The following is a 27,414-nucleotide window of genomic DNA, read 5'->3' on the forward strand; positions in this document are numbered from 1 at the left end:
ATATGGACAATCTCTCAAACAGGTTAATGACTTAAGATATCTTGGTGTGTGGTTTGATAGTAAACTTACTTTTAAAAATCATGTTCAGAAAATGGTAGACAAATGTAAGAAAGCAATCAATCTTTTAAAGTGTCTTTCAGGGTATAATTGGGGGGCGTCAGGCTCTTCTTTGAAAAGAATTTATATTGCATTAATCCGATCAGTGTTTGACTATGGATGTACAGTATACAAAACAGCTGCAAAAACTACATTAGCTGAACTGGACAGGGTGCAGGCTAAAGCTCTCCGGTTGTGTAGTGGAGCCTTCCGAACGTCACCTCCCTTACGAAAAAGAAGTTTATTCAAGTGTTCTATTAGTATACTTCTTTTAAACTAAAAATAAGAAAGTATACTTTCAGTCTACTTTTTATATACTTCTCAGAAATATACTTTATGTACTTCTCAGAAATATACTTCAATTTGCACTTAAAGGACAATTCCGGTATTTAACACTTTGAGTCTATTTTGTAGTTTGTTTTGGATGAACAAGAGTGGTGGACAAAGAAATTTTGACAATGGTTCCTGTCGCGACTTTTTGACTATTTTAGAATTGCCCATGACCGCTTTAGAATGGGAGTCAATGGCCATGCACGAACATGTCCTTAAAACAACCCTTAACGTTCGTTTTCAAAACTGTGCAACTCACCGAGTGGTTAGTGGTGTTCGTTGATGATTAAAAACAAATATCGGCGCAATGTATGATTTCAATCCGTTTATTTTTCTATAGTGGAACTGGAACTATTTTTTCAGATACCTCACAACCGCGTATAAACTTCCGCTCTTCCGCAACTTCCGTTGCTCTGCTCACGCTAGCCTTCTGAGAGACAGAGAACCGAGCGAAAAGACCTAAAAGACTACAATCAAATGTAAACAGCCCCCTTTCAGTTTCCGGTAGCGCAGTAATATCAGCGAGCAATGAGCAAAGAGTATAGAAGTAACAAGAGGCGAAACTCCGTTGCAGTTTTGACAACAGCCACTAGGTGGCGCTTCGGTAGCGCGGCCGCCATTTTGGACTGAACCAACGGCTTTACCCATAGACATAATAAATAGGCTTTACCGTTAGCACAACTACTGTACACAGCATTAACATTATGTCTGGAAATAATTGGAAACAAAGAAAAAAACAGTGTTCTGCCATCAACTGCAACAACTACCAGTGTACAACCAATCAACTAGCATTTCATAGATTCCCCAAAGATCCAGAGAGGTAAAGTAAAAGGTTTTATTAACTTTAAAGTGAGCTAACGTAAACGATAGGTGCTGTAACGTTAATGTAAGCTATCCCATAACCGCAGTAACAGTTTGCTAATGTTATGTATTTGGTCGAAATTGTCAAGACTCGAAATGGGCTTTTTAAATCGCATAACTTACTTTCAGAGATATATGAACACCTAACCTGGCAAATGACCGCTTTATTAATTCATTGTTATCACTAAATTAACCCTTTAACTGTCACCTTTTTTTCGCATAAACATGAAAATCACTATCCAAACTTAAATGGTTGTAACGTTAATTCAAGAATGCTTTGGAATTTAGACCTATGGTTGGTCTTGTTTTAATTTGTCAGATTATTGTTGAAGTGAATTAAATTATGAAAGTGAAACAGAAAAAAAGTTATATAAGTTTGAGTTTATTAAAATGTACAAATTTAAAAATATAATTATTTTATATAAAATAGCCTATATAAATTACAAAATATATTTTACTTTAGAACTGCAAAAAAATGAAAGCAAAAAATCTGAACAAGTTGTGTTCCACATTTAGGTTGATATGTTGATATCTCGCGTCCTCACCCTTTCTGCCGTGTGCTCTAACGTTACACGGTTTGGAGCTGCGCGCTCTTGCTCGCTCGCTCTAGATTCCGGGTGATTTTAGCTAATTTGCGGGCATCAGGGAGCCGCTATCAATATGCGGGAGACTCCCGGATCTTCCGGGAGACATGGGATGTCTGCTCTAGAGATATTAAAAACTAGAAACTACTTTTTAGTTCATTTAACCGCTTTTGAATTTGAACCGGTATCGTTCAATCCTATGACAGCTGTGTTGCGTTCAGTCCAAGATGGCGGAGCTGCAGCTCTGCGCATGGGGGAGTTTGTTGCAATGGAACGTTCTATTGAGTTTCGCCTCTTGTTACTTCTATACTCTTTGCAATGAGTCCTCCAACGGAAATCAATGGATTTTACAAAATGCCAAATAAAACACGACAGAAACTGTATTTCGCTACGCTACTTGTTTTGGATCATCAACGAACACCACTAACCACTCGGTGAGTTGCACAGTTTTGAAAACGAACGTTAAAGGTTGTTTTAAGGACATGTTCGTGCATGGCCATAGACTCCCATTCTAAAGCGGTCATGGGCAATTCTAAAATAGTCAAAAAGTCGCGACAGGAACCATTGTCAAAATTTCTTTGTCCACCACTCTTGTTCATCCAAAACAAACTACAAAATAGACTCAAAGTGTTAAATACCGGAATTGTCCTTTAAGTATACTTGACTTATACTGACAGAAAAGTCTAAGTAGGCCTATATTTGGCCTATACTTGTTGATCGAGATATACTTAAAAGTATAATCAAGTATTCTAAGTATTCTTGGCTTGTACTTGTGTTTACTATTTTGATTGAGTAGCTTATTAAATACTTTTTAAAAAACATAATATGAACATAATTATAAAACTTTGTTTGAAAATATTGATTAAAATATTGATATAAAACAGATATGTTTCTAATTCTGCGTATCTGAATTTTTGTGTAGGCTAGTCCACTGGTAGTGTACATATTTACTTTAAACTTTTCCCCACCATTGACTGAATTTTCCAGCTATCCATGTTTTCACTGTTATACGGTAGGGGGCGCTATGACACATCTTCTAGTACAGAATCTCTGGATCAAAACACAGGAGAAGAAGAAGCTGAAACAAGTGATAGAAGATTGCTCACTTAAATGTAAAATAATGTGATATCAAACATTAAACAGCTTGTAAATCAAAACTGCTTAATGTTTCCAAATGAAATGAAGCGTAGGCCTAACCCATGAAGAGAAAACGACTGTGAAGCTTTGGGGGTGTTGGACTCGATCTACTCCACCTGTATTTTGATCATCGTTGGATCTGATCAAGGCGTAGTCTTTGACAAAAATGTGATTTTCTCAACTATTTTGTTTAAAATGTTGCCTTTCTTTATGAAACTTACTGACATTCAAGTTTTGATAAAAAAGGATGCCTGAAGCTAATAAAATGTTTTAAAATGAAAGTAGAGTTAAAGGTATTTTTCAAGTATAAAAAATAACATTTGAACATAGTAGTATAGGCCTACTGCAACTGCAAAAATTGTGTATAAATAGTAAACTATAAGTATAATGTTAAGTTCACTTAAAGAAAACTTGTAGAATAAAACTACTAAACTAGTAGTTTACTGAGAGTACACTAAAAGAGTAAAAATAATATATAAATGGTAAACTATAAGTATGATGTTAAGTTCACTTAAAGAAAACTTGTAGTATAAAACTACTAAACTAGTAGTTTACTGAGAGTACATTAAAAGAAAACTTGTAGTATAAAACTACTAAACTAGTAGTTTAATGAGAGTATACTTCAAAGTTGCTACAAGTATTAAAATAGTAAACTACTAGTATACTCATAAGTTCACTTGCAGTACAAATGAGAAACATAATTATGAACTAGTTGTGCACTTAAAGTTTACTACTGTTACACTTGTAGTACACTTAAACATATACTTTTATATACTTCAAGTGGGCCAATTTAGTCCCAAGCGGTATTAAAATAGTACACTTACAAGTTTACTACTAGTACATATTGACATTAGTATACTTACTACATAAAGTATACTTAAAAATATACTTGAACATTACTCAAGTATACTTCATAAAATGAACTTGAAGTATACTTTTTTTTCGTAAGGGCTATCCCAGCGCTGCAAGTAGAAGTAGGGGAGATGCCTTTAAATCTTAGGAGGTTAAAACTTTCTCTAGCATATTGGGTAAACTTACAAGGGCATGAAACTACACATCCTACAAAACTGGTGTTAGAAGAATGCTGGGAATATGGTCGCATTGTGAACAGTAGTTTTGGATGGAACAGCAATAAAGAGGCAGATGACATGGGAATCAGTACTATACCTTGCAGCAAAAATGTTAACTTGAGCACAATTCCACCTTGGTTTTTCTGCTATCCTGTAGTTAATCTAGAAGCTAAAAATATAATCAAGACAGGATTGTATCAAAGTGTACAGCAGTATCTAGAAGTAATATATGATGACACAGTACAAATATTTACAGATGCATCCAAAGAACCAGCAGGTAAAACGGGGGTGGCTGTATACATTCCTAAATAAAGTTATAATACAAAAAAGAACCTCAAACCACCTCTCAATCTTCTCCGCAGAGATGATGGCCATCATAATGGCACTACAGTGGGTAGAAGAAGTGAAGCCATATAAATCTGTTATTTGTTCAGACTCTATGTCCTCCCTAACTAGCATCCAGACTGGGAAATCTGCATGCAGACAGGATCTTTTAGATGAAGTTCATCAGATGATTTTCAGGATATCTCAACAGAAGCTAATATTACAGTTCACTTGGGTTCCAGCGCACACAGGTATTGAGGGCAATGAGAAGGCAGACGAGTTGGCAAAAGAAGCACTCAAAGCAGAACAAGTAGAAGTACAGGTTCCACTCAGCAAATCAGAAGTGAAAATAATAATTAAAGATGGTATTCATAAACTCTGGCAAGATAAATGGGATAAGGGGGAAAAAGGTAGGCATTTATATAATATTCAAAAGAATGTAACAGTTAAAATGATCAGCTCACTTTCACGACAGGAGGAAACCTGGTTCATCAGGCTAAGGTTAGGACATACAGGACTGAACAGCGGCTTACACACAATAAGGAAACATGAGACAGGAATGTGCCCATATTGTACGGAAACAGAAACCGTGAAGCATGTACTTCTGACATGTAGGCAGTACTCTGAAGAGAGAGAAATATTTAAGAGGGTAACAAAGAACTCTGTTACTTTGAGAAACCTGTTGAGTCTACCTGGTACACAGTCTACAACTAAAGCAGTGATAGAGTTTCTAAAAAAAACACAACTAGCAAGAAGACTTTAGGCCAATTTATTTATTTATTTATTTATTTTTTAGAGGTTTGAGCTGAGGTTGAAGCTGGAGGAGCTGAACACGCAGCGCTAGCTGAAGCTTGGGCTCTGATCTTCTTCTTTTTTTTTTTTTTATATACATTTATTTATGACTCCCCAATGTGATCACACCTCAATCCAGTAGATGGCGGTAATGCACAAAGATTGCAAGCTGCCAATAAAATTCACTGAAGAAGAAGAAGAAGTGACATCATTTGACCCAGGTGAAGCTGACATTGATCAAGGCTGAATTCTGTCATTGAATTGTATGATTTTAAGCTTGTTTTTGTATGGGGTTTTTTAGGAAGACGAGCTAAAGGGTCAGGCCCTGTCACGGTAAAACATTCCAGAAAATAATGAAAATGTTTTAAACCCAAAACATGTCTAAAAAGGTTACTGAAATTTCTTGCTTGCACGTTAGCAGTTTTTATGCTAGCATGCTAGCAGGCTGAGTATGGCAGTTTAAAATGGCCAACCGTCAGGCCCTGTCACATCAGGCCCTGTCACATTCCTGTGTGACACGGCCTTACAAATTAATGTTATTGTTCTTTTTTATTACATTTATTGCATATATTATGTATTTAACGCATGCAATAGTAAAATGAAGGCCCAGGTACTTGATTTTTATACAACTGTGGCCATGGAAGTGATTGGAACACCTGAATTCAACTAGATGTACCGCATGGCGGTACAAAATATGACCGCCGCTCAGGCCTGCACTGGCTTTCCACAAAAATAAATGACGTGGAGCAATTTGGCTGTATAGAGTGCCGAAGTTATGACGTCACTTTGTAGGCCAAAACGCGGAAGTGAGTTAGCATTTTAGCACTACCGGTTCCCTCGCCCTAAAGTCTATGGGTTTTTTGAATGGGTTTTTGCTAAATCGCCTGAAATAAGGTCTGTGGTTAACAAAGCCTCTAAATATTTTCACGTTTTGATCTATGACATAAAACACACCAGTTATAACCTGCTTGTGATTTTTTTTTTTACTTTATTGTGTCTTAAAAACGGTGGTTGCTAACAAGTTGCTAAAAGGGACTACATCCTTTGGCAGGGACTTTAGACGTCACGTCATCATGACAAACATGAAATCTCTCACGAGCCCGCGTTTCAGCTTCACGGTCTTAGAAGTTTACCTTTCAGTTAATATACATAACGTTATTTTTGTTTTGTCCCGAGATGCAACCACAAGTCATCGAATGAAATCTCGTTTGACCATTTTCCGTCCGATGTTACCCAGCGGAGACTCTGGGTTCGTGCCAGATGGAGTCAAAAAGGCTAGCAGTAGCAAGAATAAGCGTTTTTCATAACCAAATCAACAGCTAAAATACCTTTTGTCTTTCTCTTAAAATATCTAAAAGCTTGTTTACTTTGCCACTGTTTAATAGATTAGATCCGCTGCAGTTTTATTAAAGGCTAACGTTACGTTGAGAAATGTTTAATTAAAATATTCAAAATAATACCTGGTTTATTGACTTTTATTGTAACTTGTTTGGATATAATTATAGAAAGGGTGGGTCCTGCACCCTGATATTTGTGAACTTGGCTTTTACCCACTTATAATAATATGATTGTATTTGTAAACAGCATTACCGGTATAAGGCATTAGGTAACAATGATATTAATCTTTGTTATTTTAGTAGTAAATGTTAACTATATTTAATTCGCTATATAAACGTGGACAATTCCCAGAGAACACGCTGATATGTATAGCCTTAATGCACTGTAAGTTGCCTGTCTGACACACAAATTAAATGTTAAACTATTGTATACTACTTGTATACTATTGTAACTACACTCCAGGTAGCTCACAGTAATGTGAATGTGAGATAAAATTTACTACACTGGCTCTCACATTGGGGCTTGTGGATTACCAGGTAAAAATAACGTTAGAAAATGTTAACAAAATTAGTATATGTGGTTTATTTAGGGAACATATATGGTTTAATTATAATATATTATAATAAGCATTTGCTATTGGACAATTCTCTTTAAATTCAACATATATAATTATATACAACTATTATATTAAATGTTTGGAATTTAACTGTGTTATGCTTGTTCAGAGATTATTTGTATAGTTATCTTAAATACATAGAACACTATTATAACTCCTCTATCTCTCCCTAGTTTTACTTATCAAGACTCGATTAACCTTGTCCCTCATGCTGGCCCTTACAATACCGGCAAGTGAACCAGAATCTAAGCTGCACTGTTCATGTCCAGATTTATAGTGGTTCTCTCCTCGATTTATGGTTTTTCTATCGTCTAAGAAAAAGGACTGGAAATTGATACGGCCATAACGTTAGTGCTTCTGAGAAAGCGCTTTTTTTCCTGGCGAATTAGCAAATGGTATGCAAACATACAATCAAACATAATACAGTGAAAGATAATCTTTAAAGTTTATTTGGGGCACAATGATCAGGCATAATAATCTTAATCACAAAGAAAATAATATTAAGGTTTATATAAACTAACAAAATAATAAACGAATAAATAAAACATTAACAAAAGATTTAAAAAAAAATCTCAGAGAGGCACGCATAAACAAAATTAGTTTCTAACATTTTTGGAAAAAACGAATGGGCAATATTTCTCATGAAAAAGTGGATAAGTGTTCATACCATAGACTGTAAAAATAGGTTCATACACAGCGCAGATCATAATGAGCGAGCGTGTTTTTTAAATAAAGTTTGAAGAAGCTTGATGATGACGTTGATCCGCGACCATGGTGTGCTGGTGTGCTGTAGTCCGTTTATAGCCTACTGTTAGCATTTTATATCTGACGGCTTTATTTAGGCTTCAAAATGTATACATTTTGGATTAGCTTGTAAATATTATCTTGATAGACAAAACGTGTTAGGGTCACAACTCTTTGTTGAACACAGATCTTATTTTTTGCGATTTTCCAAAAGTCTATGGGGAAAATGCATTGCTTTTCGATCGAGGGAACCCATGCGCCGCTAACTTCCGGGTTGTCCTACAAAATGACGTCATCACTTCGGCACTCTATTGCGTGTTTATGTATATAAGTTGTATATTTTAAAAGACTGTCTGGACTATTCCTGTGGATCATGGATAATTTAGAGTTTTGTAAATATTTGCCATTACTATTTAAGTTTTATATCAAAAGTCATTAGTTTAGACACTTAACATCCATAATGTGAAAACGTCACATCCATAACAGTGGTTAACAGTAAAAAGCGACTGAAGTGCCCTTGAGCAAGACACCTAACCCCTCACTGCTCCCCGAGCGCCGCTGTTGTTGCAGGCAGCTCACTGCGCCGAGATTAGTGTGTGCTTCACCTCACTGTGTGTTCACTGTGTGCTGAGTGTGTTTCACTAATTCACGGATTGGGATAAATGCAGAGACCAAATTTCCCTCACGGGATCAAAATAGTATATATACAGTACTTATACATACTAAGTATGAAAAATCTGTGTTTTTTTTTTTCAAAGGACCCTCCCATTCAATTTATACAAACCTCTACCAAACGGTTGAGGTGCCTGTTGATGGTAAAAGACAGATATCTGACTTTGGCATGGGTTTGTTGTGTTTTACTGAAATAAAAAACATTTTTTCCCCAAAAAAGTGGTTTTATCTTGTAGCCCTGGTCCCAGAGTTTTAAAAAAACAATGTTAACAAAATTAAACTCATTCCCACTGTACCTAGTAGAACACTTAAGTAAATGTCCCATTGAAATTAATGGGATTTTATGGATTTAGGTGAAGAAAGTGTACACATAACACATTTTGGTCTGTACCATGAAGAGAAAACTGATTCAACTATATAAACTATATATTTTCTGAAAGCGTAGACTCTCAGGATGTGATCTAACATGGCATGAAACATGTCCCACCCACGTCATTAGTATACTGCCCAAGCATAACACATTGGGTATTGGTAAATCGGGTATATGGCTGATGCCTAAAAAAAGTAGTAGTATGTGCATGTCTGTCTGTGTGTGTGTGTATGTGTGTGTGTTTGTGTATGTGTGTGTCTGTGTGTGTATGTGTGCGTGCGTACATGTGTGTGCTCGTGTGTGTTTGTGTGTGTGTGTGTGTGTGTGTCTGTGCATGTGGATTTGTATGTGTGTGTATGGGTGTGTGTCTGTGCCTGTGGATGTCAGTGTGTGTGCATGCTTGCGTTTGTTTGTATTCCTGCATGTGTGTGTGTGACAGTATCATCCTAAACCAGCAACCCTTCGCTCAACAGCACCATCTACAGGCCGATGAGTGTACAGTCACTAAATGTGCACATAAATGAATTTATTTTATACCCCCCCATGGATGAAATTCTACGAAACTTAGCATACCCCCAGAGGATGTCAAATTAATCATACACATGAAATATGGTGCAGTTCTGAACATCTCCACTGAAGATAGGGGCGATTAAAGCAGAATAATATTGCATTTTCATTTTTTATGGGAGGGGCGCAAATCACAAATGAGTGATTATGGGCTAGGTTGATGTGGGCCCTTAAGACCAACATACCATAAAAATTTCTTCATCCTCGGTTCCACGGTTCAAGTAGTTATTTAGGAAAAACTGCATTTTTTGGGTTTGGGGGGGCCCAGCGTGGGGGGGGGAGTGGCCCCCGGGGACCAAACGAAATTTTTCCGTAAAAGTCTAGTGGGGCTACATGCCCACCAAATTTCATGTTCCCCGGTGTTTCGGTGTCCCTGGTATCGTTGACGGAAAATTCAGTAGATTGACGGGAAAAAAAAACTAAAAAACTTTGACAATCCCTATATGACCGCTTTCGCTAGCTACGCTAGCGGCGGTCATAATTATTTGGAGGGCTGTCCCAATACTGTCCCAATACTTTTGGCAATATTATATATGTCCTTGGCTGAATTTTACCATAGTCTAATATTACATTAACATTAAAATTATAATAATAATTATGACCGCCGCTAGCGTAGCTAGCGAAAGCGGTCATATAGGGATTGTCAAAGTTTTTTTTTTTTTTTTTTCCCGTCACCTTACTGAATTTTTCGTCAACGATACCAGGGACACCGAAACACCGGGGAACATGAAATTTGGTGGGCATGTAGCCCCACTAGACTTGTACGGAAAAATTTCGTTTGGTCCCCGGGGGCCACTCCCCCCCCGCGCTGGGCCCCCCCAAACCCCAAAAAATGCAGTTTTTCCTAAATAACTACCTGAACCGTGGCACCGAGGATGAAGAATTTTTTATGGTATGTTGGTCTACTAGACTTTTACGGAAAAATTTCGTTTGGTCCCCGGGGGCCACTTCCCCCCCCGCGCTGGGGCCCCTGTGAATTTTTCGTCAACGATACCAGGGACACCGAAACACCGGGGAACATGAAATTTGGTGGGCATGTAGCCCCACTAGACTTGTACGGAAAAATTTCGTTTGGTCCCCGGGGGCCACTCCCCCCCCCCCGCGCTGGGCCCCCCCCAAACCCAAAAAAATGCAGTTTTTCCTAAATAACTACCTGAACCGTGGCACCGAGGATGAAGAATTTTTTATGGTATGTTGGTCTACTAGACTTTTACGGAAAAATTTCGTTTGGTCCCCGGGGGCCACTTCCCCCCCCGCGCTGGGGCCCCCGTGAATTTTTCGTCAACGATACCAGGGACACCGAAACACCGGGGAACATGAAATTTGGTGGGCATGTAGCCCCTCTAGACTTGTACGGAAAAATTTCGTTTGATCCCCGGGGGCCACTCCCCCCCCGCGCTGGGCCCCCCCAAACCCCAAAAAATGCAGTTTTTCCTAAATAACTACCTGAACCGTGGCACCGAGGATGAAGAATTTGTTATGGTATGTTGGTCTACTAGACTTTTACGGAAAAATTTCGTTTGGTCCCCGGGGGCCACTTCCCCCCCCGCGCTGGGGCCCCCGTGAATTTTTCGTCAACGATACCAGGGACACCGAAACACCGGGGAACATGAAATTTGGTGGGCATGTAGCCCCACTAGACTTGTACGGAAAAATTTCGTTTGGTCCCCGGGGGCCACTCCCCCCCCCCCCGCGCTGGGCCCCCCCAAACCCCAAAAAATGCAGTTTTTCCTAAAAACTACCTGAACCGTGGCACCGAGGATGAAGAATTTTTTATGGTATGTTGGTCTACTAGACTTTTACGGAAAAATTTAGTTTGGTCCCCGGGGGCCACTTACCCCCCCGCGCTGGGGCCCCCGTGAATTTTTCGTCAACGATACCAGGGACACCGAAACACCGGGGAACATGAAATTTGGTGGGCATGTAGCCCCACTAGACTTTTACGGAAAAATTTCGTTTGGTCCCCGGGGGCCACTGAACCGTGGCCCCCCGCGCTGGGCCCCCCCAAACCCAAAAAATGCAGTTTTTCCTAAATAACTACCTGAACCGTGGCACCGAGGATGAAGAAATTTGTATGGTATGTTGCTCTTAAGGGCCCACATCAACCTAGCCCATAATCACTCATTTGTGATTTGCGCCCCTCCCATAAAAAATGAAAATGCAATATTATTCTACTTTAATCGCCCCTATCTTCAGTTGAGATGTTCAGAACTGCACCATATTTCATGTGTATGATTAACTTGACATCCTCTGGGGGTATGCTAAGTTTCGTAGAATTTCATCCATGGGGGGGTATAAAATAAATTCATTTATGTGCACATTTAGTGACTGTACACTCATCGGCCTGTAGATGGTGGTGTTGAGCGAAGGGTTGCTGGTTTAGGATGATACTGTCACACACACACATGCAGGAATACAAACAAACGCAAGCATGCACACACACTGACATCCACACGCACAGACACACACCCATACACACACATACAAATCCACATGCACAGACACACACACACAAACACACACGCGCACACACATGTACGCACGCACACATACACGCACAGACACACACACACACAGACACACACATACACAAACACACACACAGACATGCACATACTACTACTTTTTTTAGGTATATACATAAACACGCAATACAGCCAAATTGCTCCACGTCATTTATTTTTGTGGAAAGCCAGTGCAGGCCTGAGCGGCGGTCATATTTTGTACCGCCCTGCGGTACATCTAGTTTAAAAAAGAAATGCCAATCAAAACTTAAATAAAGAACACAAAACATAACTTTTTCTGCATTATCAAAATCCATAAAGTCAGTCCTGTCACAGTACCGTCAGTCCTGTCACGCCATGGTCAGTCCTGTCACACAGGAAATATGACAAAAGTGTACTATTTGAGGAAATATTAATTAATTAATCTCTTTAACTGTGTAGATGAAGGTGGGGGTATATATCCACTACTATGTTTTTTGTAAAAAATTTCCTATGTAAAGGTAGTTATTTTACAACTATATGAGTGGGGTATTCTGTGATTTTGTGTACTACAGTTGACTGAAAAGTTACTTATATTTCTTAAAGGAATTATAAAACCATGTTAGATACAATCAGAGACATGTGATCAATAAGAAAATGCTATTTGTATCAAAGAAATTTATTAGGAAACCATTCTAACATATACAAATTTGTCTGTGACAGGGCCTGACATTTTAGGGGTGAAATGCGTATAAAAATGTATTTTATTCAATCATAAAAACATGCTGAGATGGCATGATATGTGTTTCTCATAGTTTAACATGTCCTCCATATTACTCAACGTTCAGATTTAAGAAAAATATATTTTTTCCCCCAAGATTTTTTATAAGTGGAAATGTACGTTTTCATTACACTGTCTTATGGATCGCCAATGCCAATGCGTGATGTTAATCGGTCTCATATCTTTACAGATAAACCGTGTCAGTTTGTCTGTTACCGCCTTTTGGCGGACAGCTGGTAAGCCCCGTGATGAGGAGAGAGGCAGAAAAGAAGTAATTATTGCCTGTTTTAGCGGCGGTTCCTCGGACAGATCGTCTAGCTTGTCAGGTGTTCCCTCAGGTTGCTAGTTGAGGAGTGATATTTCATTCGGATGTTGCATATTCTGCAGATTGCCACTTCTTTATTTGTAATTTTACCATTTAGGGTTTGAAATCCAAACACCTTCCACACATCGCTTCTCAGGCCATGTCCACACTAATACGTTTTCGTTTGAAAACGTATATTTAATACATAAATATATAAATAAATGTATAAATACATACATAAATAAATAAATAAATAAATAAATACATGTAAAAATACAGAAATAGCCATTTATATTACCAAAATGTATTTATTTTCACTATTATTTCTGCATTTATTTATTTATTTCTACTTTTATTTATTTATTTTTCATTCTGTCATTTTTAGTCCTTCATATGAGAGCGTGTGAAAAGTGTCAATTGAGTGTGTCTCAAGGTGAATGCGTGAGGGTTGGCAGCTACGACTCTTTGTACTTCTGTCCAACTTCCGACTTTTCGGCTATTTTTTGTAGCTGGATATATATCATTTGTTGAGTCTAAATATGAATGAGGATACGTTTATTGATAAATCGAATTGTTATTGTTGTTCTTATCATTATTTAGGGGGGCTTAGGAACATTTTGGGGTAGCTTCAGCCCCCCTAAAATAGGCCTAACTACGTCCCTGACTACAGAGAAGTTTTTTTTGTTCTGAAATACGAATTTGTGAAAAATCTTAAATTAACTTGTCAGATAGAAAGTCTGAAACGAAACATCTAAATTTAGTTCCGCATTTATGATTTACAATAGTTTTACTTACCGTCTCTTGTGCGTTGTCTGAGCTCCACTGCTTGTTGATTACAGCCAATAGCCTCTAATATTTCGAGTGTTACAGGAACCGCGTCCTTCAATGTGAAAGTTTTCACCATTAAATCGGCGAGATCTGCAGAGTCTATAACTTTGTCGACTGTATTTTTTTCGACGCGCGGTTTTTTCTTCTTCCGATCGCACAATTTGCTTTTAAACTTCGTTTGGTTTTCTTCCCCAAGATCCTCAAAAATATCACGCAGGAGATCATTAATGCTCAGACACTTTTCCATTTGTGATGGGTCTGTCATGAACGGTTCGTTCATTTTGAACAAATATTTACTCGGGAACACCGAGTCTGGTCTCCGAGAGACTATAGCTGCGTCCCAATGTGCATACTATCCACCCTATCTGCCCTAAATAGTATTGACAATTACTAATGTCACATACTATTTAGGATGGATAGCATGCACATTGGGACCTATGATTGGGACGCAGGCTATTTCTTCCGCGCATGCGCGCAACATCTAAAAACTACCTTTACTCGTTTCCAGAACATAATTATGTTCTGAACAGGAAACGAGTAAAGGTAGTTTTTATTTATTTATTATTGCTTTAAACAACAAAATACAACATACAATTAGAGCCAGGGGAGCAAAGAAAACACATAAATAATAATAATAATAAATAAATAAAAAATAATAATAATAATCACAAGAATACGAGACCTTTGTATCAATCAAAGATTTTGAAGACAGTACACAAATTAACAGTCTTAATAGCTTTTCCATTATTACTAGAATGAATAGTAGAAACGTAATTTTCGAATTCTTTAAGGAATACTGAGAAATGGGGCTTTTTGTTGGAAAACTTACATTTGACTAATAAAATTAACAGATTAATTACAAAAGCCTTCTTAATCACACCGTTATCATACTTTGAATATCCAAAAATTACATTTTCAAAATGCAAAACAAAATTAGAGAGTATCTTTTCCTTAATAAATATAGACACTTCATACCATAACTGTTTTACATGACTACAATGCCAGAAAATGTGGGGTATTGTTTCCAAGTGCAAAGAGCAAAGAAACAAGTAAAAGTGAGTTGTCCATGAGAAAGAAAAAAGGAAAAAAAGGTGCGTCATTCATTTCTTTTACACATTTTCACATTTTGTAAGTATAAATTGCAACACAACAATATTTTAAATAAAAAGACTTGAAAATAAAGGACATCACAAACATGTTAGTTTAATTTAGTTTGATAATTATAAAATTTTCCTAATAACAAAAACAAATCAATAATATATATATATATATATATATATATATATATATATATATATATATATATATATATATATATATATATATATATATTTGAAAAGTCATATTCATTTGAATGAAGTAAAACAGATGACAAATTTAAGACTAGATTGCGGTTCATTTTAACACAGATCTCATACCAAAAGTAAAATGAACATGGCCTTTAAAAAATATGTGCACAATATAGATTCTCTTTCACAGTTACAAAAACAGCCATTGTAATCAATATCCAGATGAAAACGCTCTAATGTGTCTTTCACAGGATATATTCTGTGAGAAATTTTAAATGACACTTCTTTGGTTTAATACCGACTAAGAACTCCCCAAAAATGTCCCCACTCAAATGAGGGAAACATATTAACCTAAACAAATTTAGACGGAGGAGAAGAGATATTAACAAAAAGAGATCTAATCGATTGGTTACTGCATTTATCATTAATTAATTAAATCAAGTTTATCTAAAAACAAATGTTTGGAGACTTTACTTCCTATAGTGTTAAACCAAGTGCCCTGATTTCTGAATAGAGATACAATAGAGATACAATTTTGCCAGAAATAGAATTCATGACAATACAATATTATTTAACAGAAATATGACACTTTAAATGTAAGACATAGTTCAGTAATACTTAAAAACTGACCATCAGAATTCAACTGACAAACTATTAATATTTCAGACTCAAACCAATGTCTAATAAATAAAGTTTTTCTTTTGTGTGTAATATACTTTTTATTCCAAATAAAAAAGGAGTGAGAAGAGAAGTTATGTTTAAAAGCCAAATACAAAAGGACTTGCCTGTAAAAATTAAATAAACAGAGGTATCAACATGGTGGTATAATTTTTTTCCTTAGATGCAGTTTTGATATTAACAAAATACCTCTTTGTTTATTGTTTTGGGTGTTTTACAAATAAGGTGTTTAACTGGGGTGCCATTTCTAATTTCTGCATCCTCATTTCCTTTCCTCTTGTTTCAGCTCCATCCCCCGTAGGAAAGCCTGTAATTAGTTCTCTTCTGGCTTTCATTGTTGGGGGCCTTTCCATCAGGAAAAAAAAACAAACAAAAAAAACAACAACTTTATATTAGACCCCTCCTTGAACTGCCACCTTACCGTGGTGGAGGGGTTTGAGTACCCGAATGACCCTAGGAGCTATGTTGTCTGGGGCTATATGCCCCTGGTAGGGTCTCCCAAGGCAAACAGGTCCTAGGTGACGGGTCAGACTAAGAGCGGTTCAAAAACCCTTATGATGCAAAATAAAACGAGGACTGTGACGTCGCCCGGTATGGCGCAGCCGGGGCCCCACCCTGGAGCCAGGCCCGGGGTTGGGGCTCGTATGCGAGCGCCTGGTGGTCGGGCCTCCCCCCATGGGGTCCGGCCGGGCTCAGCCCAAAGGAGCGACGTGGGGCCACCCTCCCGTGGACCCACCACCTGCAGGAGGGACCGTAAGGGGCCGGTGCTAAGTGGATCGGGCGGCAGTCGAAGGCGGGGGCCTAGACAACCCGATCCCTGGACGTGGAATCTAGCTCTAGGGACATGGAACGTCACCTCTCTGGCGGGGAAGGAGCCTGAGGTTGTGCGTGAGGTTCAGAGATTCCGACTAGAGATAGTTGGGATCACCTCTACGCACGGCTTGGGCTCTGGAACCACACTGAGAGAGAGGATGGACTCTTCACCACTCTGGAGTTGCCCATGGTGAGAGGCGGCGGGCTGGTGTGGGCTTGCTTATAGCCCCCCAGCTCAGCCGCCATGTGTTGGAGTTCACCCCGGTGAACGAGAGGGTCGCTTCCCTGCGCCTTCGGGTCGGGGATAGGTCTCTCACTGTCGTTTGCGCCTACGGGCCGAACGGCAGTGCAGAGTACCCGGCCTTCTTGGAGTCTCTGGGAGGGGTGCTGGAAAGTGCTCCGACTGGGGACTCCGTCGTTCTACTGGGGGACTTCAACGCCCACGTGGGCAGCGACAGTGACACCTGGAGGGGCGTGATTGGGAGGAACGGCCCCCCTGATCTGAACCCGAGTGGTGTTCTGTTATTGGACTTCTGTGCTAGTTACAGCTTGTCCATAACAAACACCATGTTCAAGCATAAGGGTGTCCATCAGTGCACATGGCACCAGGACACCCTAGGCCGGAGGTCGATGATCGACTTTGTGGTCGTTTCATCCGACCTCCGGCCGTATGTCTTGGACACTCGGGTGAAGAGAGGGGCGGAGCTGTCAACTGATCACCACCTGGTGGTGAGTTGGATCCGATGGCAGGGGAGGAAGCTGGACAGACTCGGCAGACCCAAACGTACTGTGAGGGTCTGTTGGGAACGTTTGGCCGAATCTCCTGTCAGAGAGATCTTCAACTCCCACCTCCGGCAGAGCTTCGACCAGATCCCGAGGGAGTCTGGAGATATTGAGTCCGAGTGGACCATGTTCTCCACCTCCATTGTCAACGCGGCCACTCGGAGCTGTGGCCGTAAGGTCGAGGCGGCAATCCCCGAACCCGGTGGTGGACACCGGAAGTAAGGGATGCCGTCAAGCTGAAGAAGGAGTCCTATCGGGCCTGGCTGGCTTGTGGGACTCCTGAGGCAGCTGATGGGTACCGACGGGCCAAGCGGACTGCAGCCCGGGTGTTTGTGGAGGCAAAAACTCGGGCCTGGGAGGAGTTCGGTGAGGCCATGGAGAAGGACTATCGGTCGGCCTCGAAGAGATTCTGGCAAACCGTCCGGCGCCTCAGGAGGGGGAAGCAGTGCCCTACCAACGCTGTTTACAGTGGAGGTGGGCAGCTGTTGACCTCGACTGGGGATATCACCGGACGGTGGAAGGAATACTTCGAGGATCTCCTCAATCCCGCCGTCACGTCTTCCATTGAGGAAGCAGAGGCTTAGGGCTCGGAGGCAGACTCGTCCATCACCCAAGCTGAAGTCACCGAGGTAGTTGAGAAACTCCTCGGTGGCAAGGCACCAGGGGTGGATGAGATCCGCCCTGAGTACCTCAAGTCTCTGGATGTTGTGGGGCTGTCTTGGCTGACACGCCTCTGCAGCATCGCGTGGCGGTCGGGGACAGTGCCTTTGGACTGGCAGACCGGGGTGGTGGTCCCTCTTTTCAAGAAGGGGGACCGGAGGGTGTGCTCCAACAATAGGGGGATCACACTTCTCAGCCTCCCTGGGAAAGTCTATGCCAGGGTACTGGAGAGGAGAATCCGGCCGATAGTAGAACCTCGGATTCAGGAGGAACAGTGTGGTTTTCGTCCCGGTCGTGGAACACTGGACCAGCTCTATACCCTCTACAGGGTGCTGGAGGGTTCATGGGAGTTTGCCCAACCAATCCACATGTGCTTTGTGGATTTGGAGAAGGTATTCGACTGTGTCCCTCGCGGCATCTTGTGGAGGGTGTTCTGGGAGTATGGGGTTCGGGGCCCTTTGCTAAGGGCTATCCGGTCCCTGTACGACCGGAGCAGGAGCTTGGTTCGCATTGCCGGCAGTAAGTCAGACTTGTTCCCGGTGCATGTTGGACTCCGGCAGGGCTGCCCTTTGTCGCAGGTTCTGTTCATAATTTTTATGGACAGAATTTCTAGGCGCAGCCAGGGGCCAGAGGGGGTCAGGTTTGGGGACCACACGATTTCATCTCTGCTCTTTGCGGATGATGTTGTCGTGCTGGCCTCATCAAACCAGGACCTCCAGCATGCGCCGGGACGGTTTGCAGCCGAGTGTGAAGCGGCTGGGATGAGAATCAGCACCTCCAAATCCGAGGCCATGGTTCTCAGTCGGAAAAGGGTGGTTTGCCCGCTTCAGGTTGGTGGAGAGCTCCTGCCTCAAGTGGAGGAGTTCAAGTATCTTGGGGTCTTGTTCACGAGTGAGGGAAGGATGGAACGGGAGATTGACAGGCGGATCGGTGCAGCTTCTGCAGTAATGCGGTCCCTGTACCGGTCTGTCGTGGTGAAGAAGGAGCTGAGCCGCAAGGCGAAGCTCTCGATTTACCGGTCAATCTACGTTCCTACTCTCACCTATGGTCATGAGCTGTGGGTCATGACCGAAAGGACAAGATCCCGGATACAAGCGGCCGAAAAGAGCTTTCTCCGTAGGGTGGCTGGGCGATCCCTTAGAGATAGGGTGAGAAGCTCGGTCACTCGGGAGGAGCTCAGAGTAGAGCCGCTGCTCCTCCACACCGAGAGGGGTCAGTTGAGGTGGCTCGGGCATCTTTTCCGGATGCCTCCAGGACGCCTTCCCGGGAAGGTGTTCCGGGCATGTCGCACCAGGAGGAGACCCCGGGGAAGACCTAGGACACGCTGGAGAGACTATGAGACTCTCCCGGCTGGCCTGGGAACGCCTCGGTGTCCCCCCGGAAGAGCTGGAGGAAGTGTCTAGGGAGAGGGAAGTCTGGGCATCCCTGCTTAGACTGCTGCCCCCGCGACCCGGTCCCGGATAAGCGGTAGAAGATGGATGGATGGATGGACTTTTTTAGGATACTTTGATGAATAAAAATAAAAAAATAAAATTAAAATAAAAAAAAGAAGCAATTTTTTAAAAAATAAAAATCTTTTGTAACAACAATATACACAGTAATTTGGAGTCAGTAATTTTTTTCTTTCTTTTTTTGAAATAAATCAATATTTTTATTCAGCAAGGATGTGTTAAATTGATAAAAAGTGATAGTAAAGAAGAATTATATTATAAGAAAATATTTTTTTATTTTGAATAAATGCAGTTCTTTTTAACCTTTTATTCATCAAATATATTAGGCAGCAGAACTGTTTCCAACACTCATAATAAATCAGAATATTAGAATGATTTCTAAAGGATCATGTGATAGACTGGATGTCACATGTGACACTGAAGACTGGAGTAATGATGCTGAAAATTCAGCTTTGCATCACAGAAATAAATGATAATTTAAAGTATAATAAATTGAAAAACAATTATTTAAATTGTAATAATATATCACAATATTACATTTTTTTCTGTATTTTTGATCAAATAAATGCAGGCTTGATGAGCAGAAGAAACTTCTTTCAAAAACATTAAAAATAGTAATGTTTCCAAACTTTTGGCCTGTATGTATATATTATTTTTTCCCCCCTGAACGTTCGGTTTCTGCCTCCTTTCATGAACTTTAAACCTTGCTACAGAATCGTTTTGGGTGAAAAGATTGGGAATACTCATTCGTGGTTGTTTCTGTATTTTGCGAGTCTGATTAATTCGTCCGGTCAAATCACTTATACGTACACACCTATTTTTCCTCTGGAAGGGTAAAAAGAAATTTCGTACAGCTAATACAAGTTTTTATTATAATGAATAGTGACAACGACTGTATACACAAAAAGTGGCTAGATGCACTGGATTATTTCCTCCAGCAGAGGACAGCAGAGTGCACTTTCCGATTAAACTAGGCTTTTAGTGAACAGTATTCCCCCTTTAAATTCATGTTATTGTGGGTTAGGTGTTAAAAGATTATTGTTTAAAGAGGTTAGTGCCCAACAGAGAAGATGAAAACATGTATTATTTTACTCTACCACACATTTGTCTGATACATGAAATGAAATGGTTTGACTACAAACGAAATTTTTCTCATTTTTAAAAATTACTTCAAACTTTACTCTGTTTTACAGAAAATGTAATGGCCTAGTAGAAAATGCGATTAGAGCTTATAACATTGTAAGTTAGTTGCATACATGGCAACCCTTTCCCACTTGTATATATTCTGTTTTATATTATTAATGTATGTAGGCCTACTCTGGCACGGCTTTATTATATAGTTTTTTTTCTTTTTGAATTGAATGTTTCTCATTCTGTCATTCTTGCATATGGCATTCATTAAAAGTTTGATTTTGAACACAAAATAACCCTGATCCAACCAACCTCAATTATCTATGCAGTGAAATGAAATGGATTAGAAAACGAATACAAAGAAAACAACTGAAACTTTTTGCATCAGTCGTGTCGCCCGTGTTCACAACTTTCATTGTGTTTGCAGTGCACTGACGCTGTTGAAATAAGCAAATTAAAACAGGTCAATTATTCAATAAAAAATACAGTAAAATATCTTATGAAATATTATTACAATTTACAGTGAGGAAAATAAGTATTTGAACACCCTGCTATTTTGCAAGTTCTCCCACTTGGAAATCATGGAGGGGTCTGAAATTGTCATCGTAGGTGTCATCGTATGTCATTGTCATCGTATGTCCACTGTGAGAAACATAATCTAAAAAAAAAATCCAAAAATCACAATATATGATTTTTTAACTATTTATTTGTATGATACAGCTGCAAATAAGTATTTGAACACCTGTCTATCAGCTAGAATTCTGACCCTCAAAGACCTGTTAGTCTGCCTTTAAAATGTCCACCTCCACTCCATTTCTTATCCTAAATTAGATGCACCTGTTTGAGGTCGTTAGCTGCATAAAGACACCTGTCCACCCCATACAATCAGTAAGAATCCAACTACTAACATGGCCAAGACCAAAGAGCTGTCCAAAGACACTAGAGACAAAATTGTACACCTCCACAAGGCTGGAAAGGGCTACGGGGAAATTGCCAAGCAGCTTGGTGAAAAAAGGTCCACTGTTGGAGCAATCATTAGAAAATGGAAGAAGCTAAACATGACTGTCAATCTCCCTCGGACTGGGGCTCCATGCAAGATCTCACCTCGTGGGGTCTCAATGATCCTAAGAAAGGTGAGAAATCAGCCCAGAACTACACGGGAGGAGCTGGTCAATGACCTGAAAAGAGCTGGGACCACCGTTTCCAAGGTTACTGTTGGTAATACACTAAGACGTCATGGTTTGAAATCATGCATGGCACGGAAGGTTCCCCTGCTTAAACCAGCACATGTCAAGGCCCGTCTTAAGTTTGCCAATGACCATTTGGATGATCCAGAGGAGTCATGGGAGAAAGTCATGTGGTCAGATGAGACCAAAATAGAACTTTTTGGTCATAATTCCACTAAACGTGTTTGGAGGAAGAAGAATGATGAGTACCATCCCAAGAACACCATCCCTACTGTGAAGCATGGGGGTGGTAGCATCATGCTTTGGGGGTGTTTTTCTGCACATGGGACAGGGCGACTGCACTGTATTAAGGAGAGGATGACCGGGGCCATGTATTGCGAGATTTTGGGGAACAACCTCCTTCCCTCAGTTAGAGCATTGAAGATGGGTCAAGGCTGGGTCTTCCAACATGACAATGACCCGAAGCACACAGCCAGGATAACCAAGGAGTGGCTCTGTAAGAAGCATATCAAGGTTCTGGCGTGGCCTAGCCAGTCTCCAGACCTAAACCCAATAGAGAATCTTTGGAGGGAGCTCAAACTCCGTGTTTCTCAGCGATAGCCCAGAAACCTGACTGATCTAGAGAAGATCTGTGTGGAGGAGTGGGCCAAAATCCCTCCTGCAGTGTGTGCAAACCTGGTGAAAAACTGCAGGAAACGTTTGACCTCTGTAATTGCAAACAAAGGCTACTGTACCAAATATTAACATTGATTTTCTCAGGTGTTCAAATACTTATTTGCAGCTGTATCATACAAATAAATAGTTAAAAAATCATACATTGTGATTTCTGGATTTTTTTTTTTAGATTATGTCTCTCACAGTGGACATGCACCTACGATGACAATTTCAGACCCCTCCATGATTTCTAAGTGGGAGAACTTGCAAAATAGCAGAGTGTTCAAATACTTATTTTCCTCACTGTAAAACAACTGTTTCCTATTTTGATGTATTTTTAAATGCATTTTATTCCTGTGATGCAAAGCTGAATGTTCAGCATCATTACTCTAGTCTTCAGTGTCACATGATCCTTCAGAAATCATTCTAATATGCTGACTCAAAATGTATTATTATTATCAATGTTGAAAATGGTTGTGCTGCTTAATATTTTTCTGGAAACTGATACATTTAGTCAGGATTCTTTGATCTATATAAATTTCAAAAAAACAGCATTTATTTGAAATAGAAATCTTTTGTAACATTATAAGTGTTCTATTATAAATTGATCAATTTAATGCATTTTTGCTGAATGAAAGTATTAATTTCTATTTTAAAAAAATCGTACTGACCTCAAACTTTTGAATGGTAGCAGCATATGAAATATCAAATATGTTGCAATTGTTTTTTCAGATGACCTTTCAGTCTGACTGAAATCCAACTATTAAAGTGCATGTAAATGTACTGGTGAGTTTAGGAGGCGCTATAGGAAGAATCTCTATAGAGTAACGACAGCCTCTTTTAGAGCTTTGTAAAGTGTCAGGTCTGTTGGGGCGATTTCTGCTTAATTTTATCCACAACTGTAAAAGAGAAAATGACTGATGGTGAAAGACTTTCTTGCCATCACAAACTAAAGAACATCTGTTCTTCACCAACTCTGATAAAGCTGATATCTTGTTTTCCTCCCTCTCTCTCTCCTTCTCTTCCTCCCTCTCTCCGTGTGTGTTTTGTCGTTTGATGGTTTAGTTTTTTCCCTCTGTCTCCCTCTCTCCCTCCACCCAGTCCTTCAAAGATGACATGGACCTGAAGCAAGACCTCCAGAGCGACACGCAGGAACCCAAGGTGGAGGAGTATGATCCCAAGGTAAGAAACAGAGCAGGTGCATATGGACATAATGCTACACTTAAAGGTGAAGTGTGCAATATTTTTTTAATTCCAGTTTACTGTTTATTGTGCCAGTTTAATATGCAAAGACAATGTGAAGTAAGTTGATTGGCGCTATCAAAGCTCTCAAATATCACTGTTTAAGCACCCTAAGCAGTCCAACACAGCAATATTGGCTCAACCAATACTGTGAGATTAGGGCGGGGCTATCTTTTTTCCTGACCAATAGCAAATGAGGTGAGTTTTCTTGAAAGGTGTCGTTATTTTTCCAATTCCGTTTACTGATGCTAGTGGTGCAGAAATAACACACTTTACCTTTAATGTTAAACACACACAGAGGGAGTATTTTAGCTTCTGTCCAACATTTTTTACCAGACAAGAAACTATTTTGTATTATATTCCAATGGATGCACTACTGCTCAAAGGTTTGGTGTTAATAAGATTTTTTTAGTAATGGTAGTGTCTAGATATATAGAGGTTTCCACACACCTATAAAGTGTATATAAACCAGACGCATACCCTAATTAGTGCATCACAGTGAAATATTATGTTTGTCATTTCAGGATCCCACTAATGGCTATTACAATGTTCGAGCTACTACAACACATGATGAGGTCCGTTCCTCTACCCGTTCCCTGCTGTACCAGGAATTCCGGCCACCGAATCCCGCTTCAGTTTCGGCAGCAGCCGCCGGCCCAGTGGCCAACATTCACCCCGCTCCTCCGGGCCGTTACGAGCCCTGCCCCACTTCCCGAATGGCTCACAACACATACGCCCATTTTAACACCATAGCCAGGGCGTCACAAATCCAAGCCCCGCCCAACCCAGTCTCCAAAACTACATACTATTCTGGAGACCGTGGCCTGCTGGAATCAACCAATCCCTTGGCTTTTGACAGCTACGCTTATTCAACGACACCTCAATACAGGTTAGGCTTTGCTCCACCTTTGGAGGCAGGACCAGCCTATGAAATGTATCCTACAGGACAGGGGGCGGGGACGAGCCAAGACGCTAATGTGGGAAAATACCCCAGCTCCGCCCAATTTCCATATTCAACCCCGCCCACAGAATACTCTCAGAGACACACGCAAAAAATGCAGACTCATGTGTGAAACAAACACGCTTTTCCCCACAAAAAAAGCACTTCCTTTGACGAAAATACATGGTACACACTCTCATTTTTACACAGTCTTACAGTCCAAAACTCTCTCTCCAAGATAACTATATGCAAACACACACACACTGCGTTTTCTACCTTTACAACAACATGATTGAGAAAAAAGTGCCAAATTACTAAATGACTGCAGCATAAGAGGAAAACACAAGAGGTCACAGTATTGAGCGGAGAGAAAGCATGTCAACTGTATCATCTTTCCCTCTTCTTTCCAAATTTTTTTTGAAGAGGGGTTGATGCGGCAAAACCAATCCTCAGAAATCTCAACTGATGTCCACAGCATAACGAGACACTGCAAAGCAGCCATTGGACATTTTTTCCATGTGAATCAGTGTTGGCTGTTTTTTTTTTTTTAAAGAATAGCCAATAAAAGGCTGGAGGGCCCCAGAAGCCATCAACTATTGGGTGTAAAGCCCAGTGAAAGCCTGATCGCTATGCATTGTAGTTGACAATGGACTCGTTTAGATCTGTCCCATCACTCAACCTAATAAAATATGATGTGTAATAAATTATGGGAGTTGTGGATATGCTCACACTGATTGTAAAATCTGCAATGTGATATCGCAGAACAAGTCACTCAGTTGAAGAATACCGCAGGTGTCATCAATCGCTTGTGTAATAATAACTCACCACTGCTCACACTGCCCGAGCTCCTCGTAGGAATAGCTGTCCGCTGCCAGTTTGAACTCTTCTGATAGGACGGAGACGCAAGTATCTGGGTAAACGCCACCAGTGCTTTTAACTCTGAAAGCTCGAGTTTATGTAACATTTTAGGATTTTTTAAACAAATGGATGCTACTCAGAGTGTCAAAGTGAGCTTACAGACTCTTCTCTGAACACACGCTCTGCCTCCTTCCAAGAAAACCTCACGAGTATTTGACGCTTTGTGTTTCTATATGTGTGAGAGAGTGTGTTTGCTCGTGTGATGTGAAGGAAAAAACTGAATGTGATGAATCTCTTTCTCTGAAGTGTCCGTGTATTTGTCCTTCACACTTTCAAAGTAGAGTAGAGTGCTTTTTCATATTTGTATCTGAACTAAATTGCATTTGAAAGCGCTTTTATAGTATTTTTCTAAGATGGTGGCAAGGGGTCAGAGATTGAATGGCTTTTGGTATAAGCAATGTAAACGAGAAAATTGTTTGTTTTTTTTTAAACAAAACGTTTATGATCATGATTTGTACATTTGTCTAAATTCTGGAAAGGGATATTGAATCAGATCATTAGAGCAAAGTTTAAAATAATATTAAAATTGAAGAAAGTTTGTCATTCAAATCCTGAGTTTCTGTAAAATCTTTTTTTATGCAAAATAAAGGGCTGTTATTATGTAAGCTCAAAAACAATGGCAACTTTTGCTCTGCAGAAAGGCTCAGTTTGAGCAGAATATGTTTAAATCTGGCTTGATTTAGGCTAAATTTACAAGACTTGACTCTTGGTCTATATTAAACATTTTTGAACGTTCAAAATATGCAATGATCAAAACAGTTCAGTCCAACCAATTAGAAACTCTAATCAGTTTTGTCAGAAATAAAGTATACATTTTACAGTGAGCTGGTCTGTTTAAGTTTGCAGGTGCACAGTTATGAAATGGGTTTACATTAACCATGTTAGGTCTCTTGGTAATTTTGAGGCTTATTTGGCACCTTTATGTACGAGGAGAAGATGAATTTGATGATCAAATTCACATAGCGATGGAAAGGGAATGAATGTGCAATACTGTGTTTAAAGTGTGTGAATATGAGAGCATGTTTCAGTGTGACTCTTGAGATCCAATTCCTCATGCTCCTGTTAAAAAAACTGTACTTCATATTGTTTATTATTAACTCTATTTTTCATTTATACGTTTTATTCATCTTTTGAAAATGTAAAAAACAATAATTGTATGTGGTTATTTTTCCACAGTAATATCAAATAAAAACATTTTGTAGTAACTCATGTCATACAGTAACAGCATCATATATGCTAAAACAAGTGTATTACATCAACAGGCATAGATACAGTGGGGCCAAAAAAAAAAAAAGGAGATTACGATGTAATTTAAATCTGGATATACAGTAAAAAATTTGGAAAACAGAAACTTATAACATTTACATCTATAAAAGTGTACAGTATAATAACAGCGGAGCTGCTCTTCGCGCCTCAAACTCTCTCTCTCTCAGCATTACTGTGGTGAAGGTCATCTGGGTCTAGACTCAAGATCCTCTACTAGATAAGGTTCGTTCTTCTTCAGCAGTTTGTAGAATTCTGCTTTTACAGAATCTCCTCCAGAGTCGAGAGCATCCCACAAGAGTCTCATTTTCTCCACTGGTTCTGCAGTTTTAATCTTTTTCCACATTTCACCAGTAATCATCTTTTTGCTCTCCAAACTGTCAGCAATCAGCATCACTGATGAAACTCTCTGAATGAGTTCATCTTTGTGTGTGTCCACAAATTCAGCTTCTGATTGAAACAAAAGATGATTTAAGTTAGTCTTCAGAAGAGTGTACAATATGTGTGA

The 27,414-nt window shown here is 39.9% G+C and overlaps 2 protein-coding genes across 2 annotated transcripts in view; both read right to left on the bottom strand.

Annotated features, from left to right (window-relative positions):
• Positions 1-14,236, bottom strand: part of LOC311086010 (uncharacterized protein) — a 75,958-nt gene extending 61,722 nt beyond the window's left edge. Inside the window, exon 1 of the mRNA XM_084118635.1 lies at positions 13,865-14,236. Coding sequence (XP_083974761.1) covers positions 13,865-14,177 — 313 coding nt within the window. The 5' untranslated portion in view covers positions 14,178-14,236. The remainder of the gene's footprint in view (positions 1-13,864) is intronic.
• A 10,077-nt stretch (positions 14,237-24,313) lies between these two features.
• Positions 24,314-27,414, bottom strand: part of LOC311086014 (NACHT, LRR and PYD domains-containing protein 1 homolog) — a 34,835-nt gene continuing 31,734 nt past the window's right edge. The window contains exon 20 of the mRNA XM_084118642.1: positions 24,314-27,356. Within this exon, the coding sequence (XP_083974768.1) occupies positions 27,094-27,356 (263 nt within the window). The 3' untranslated portion in view covers positions 24,314-27,093. The remainder of the gene's footprint in view (positions 27,357-27,414) is intronic.

This window comes from Abramis brama (genome assembly GCF_963993115.1).
Source record: "Abramis brama genome assembly, chromosome: 7".
Lineage (NCBI taxonomy): Eukaryota > Metazoa > Chordata > Actinopteri > Cypriniformes > Leuciscidae > Abramis > Abramis brama.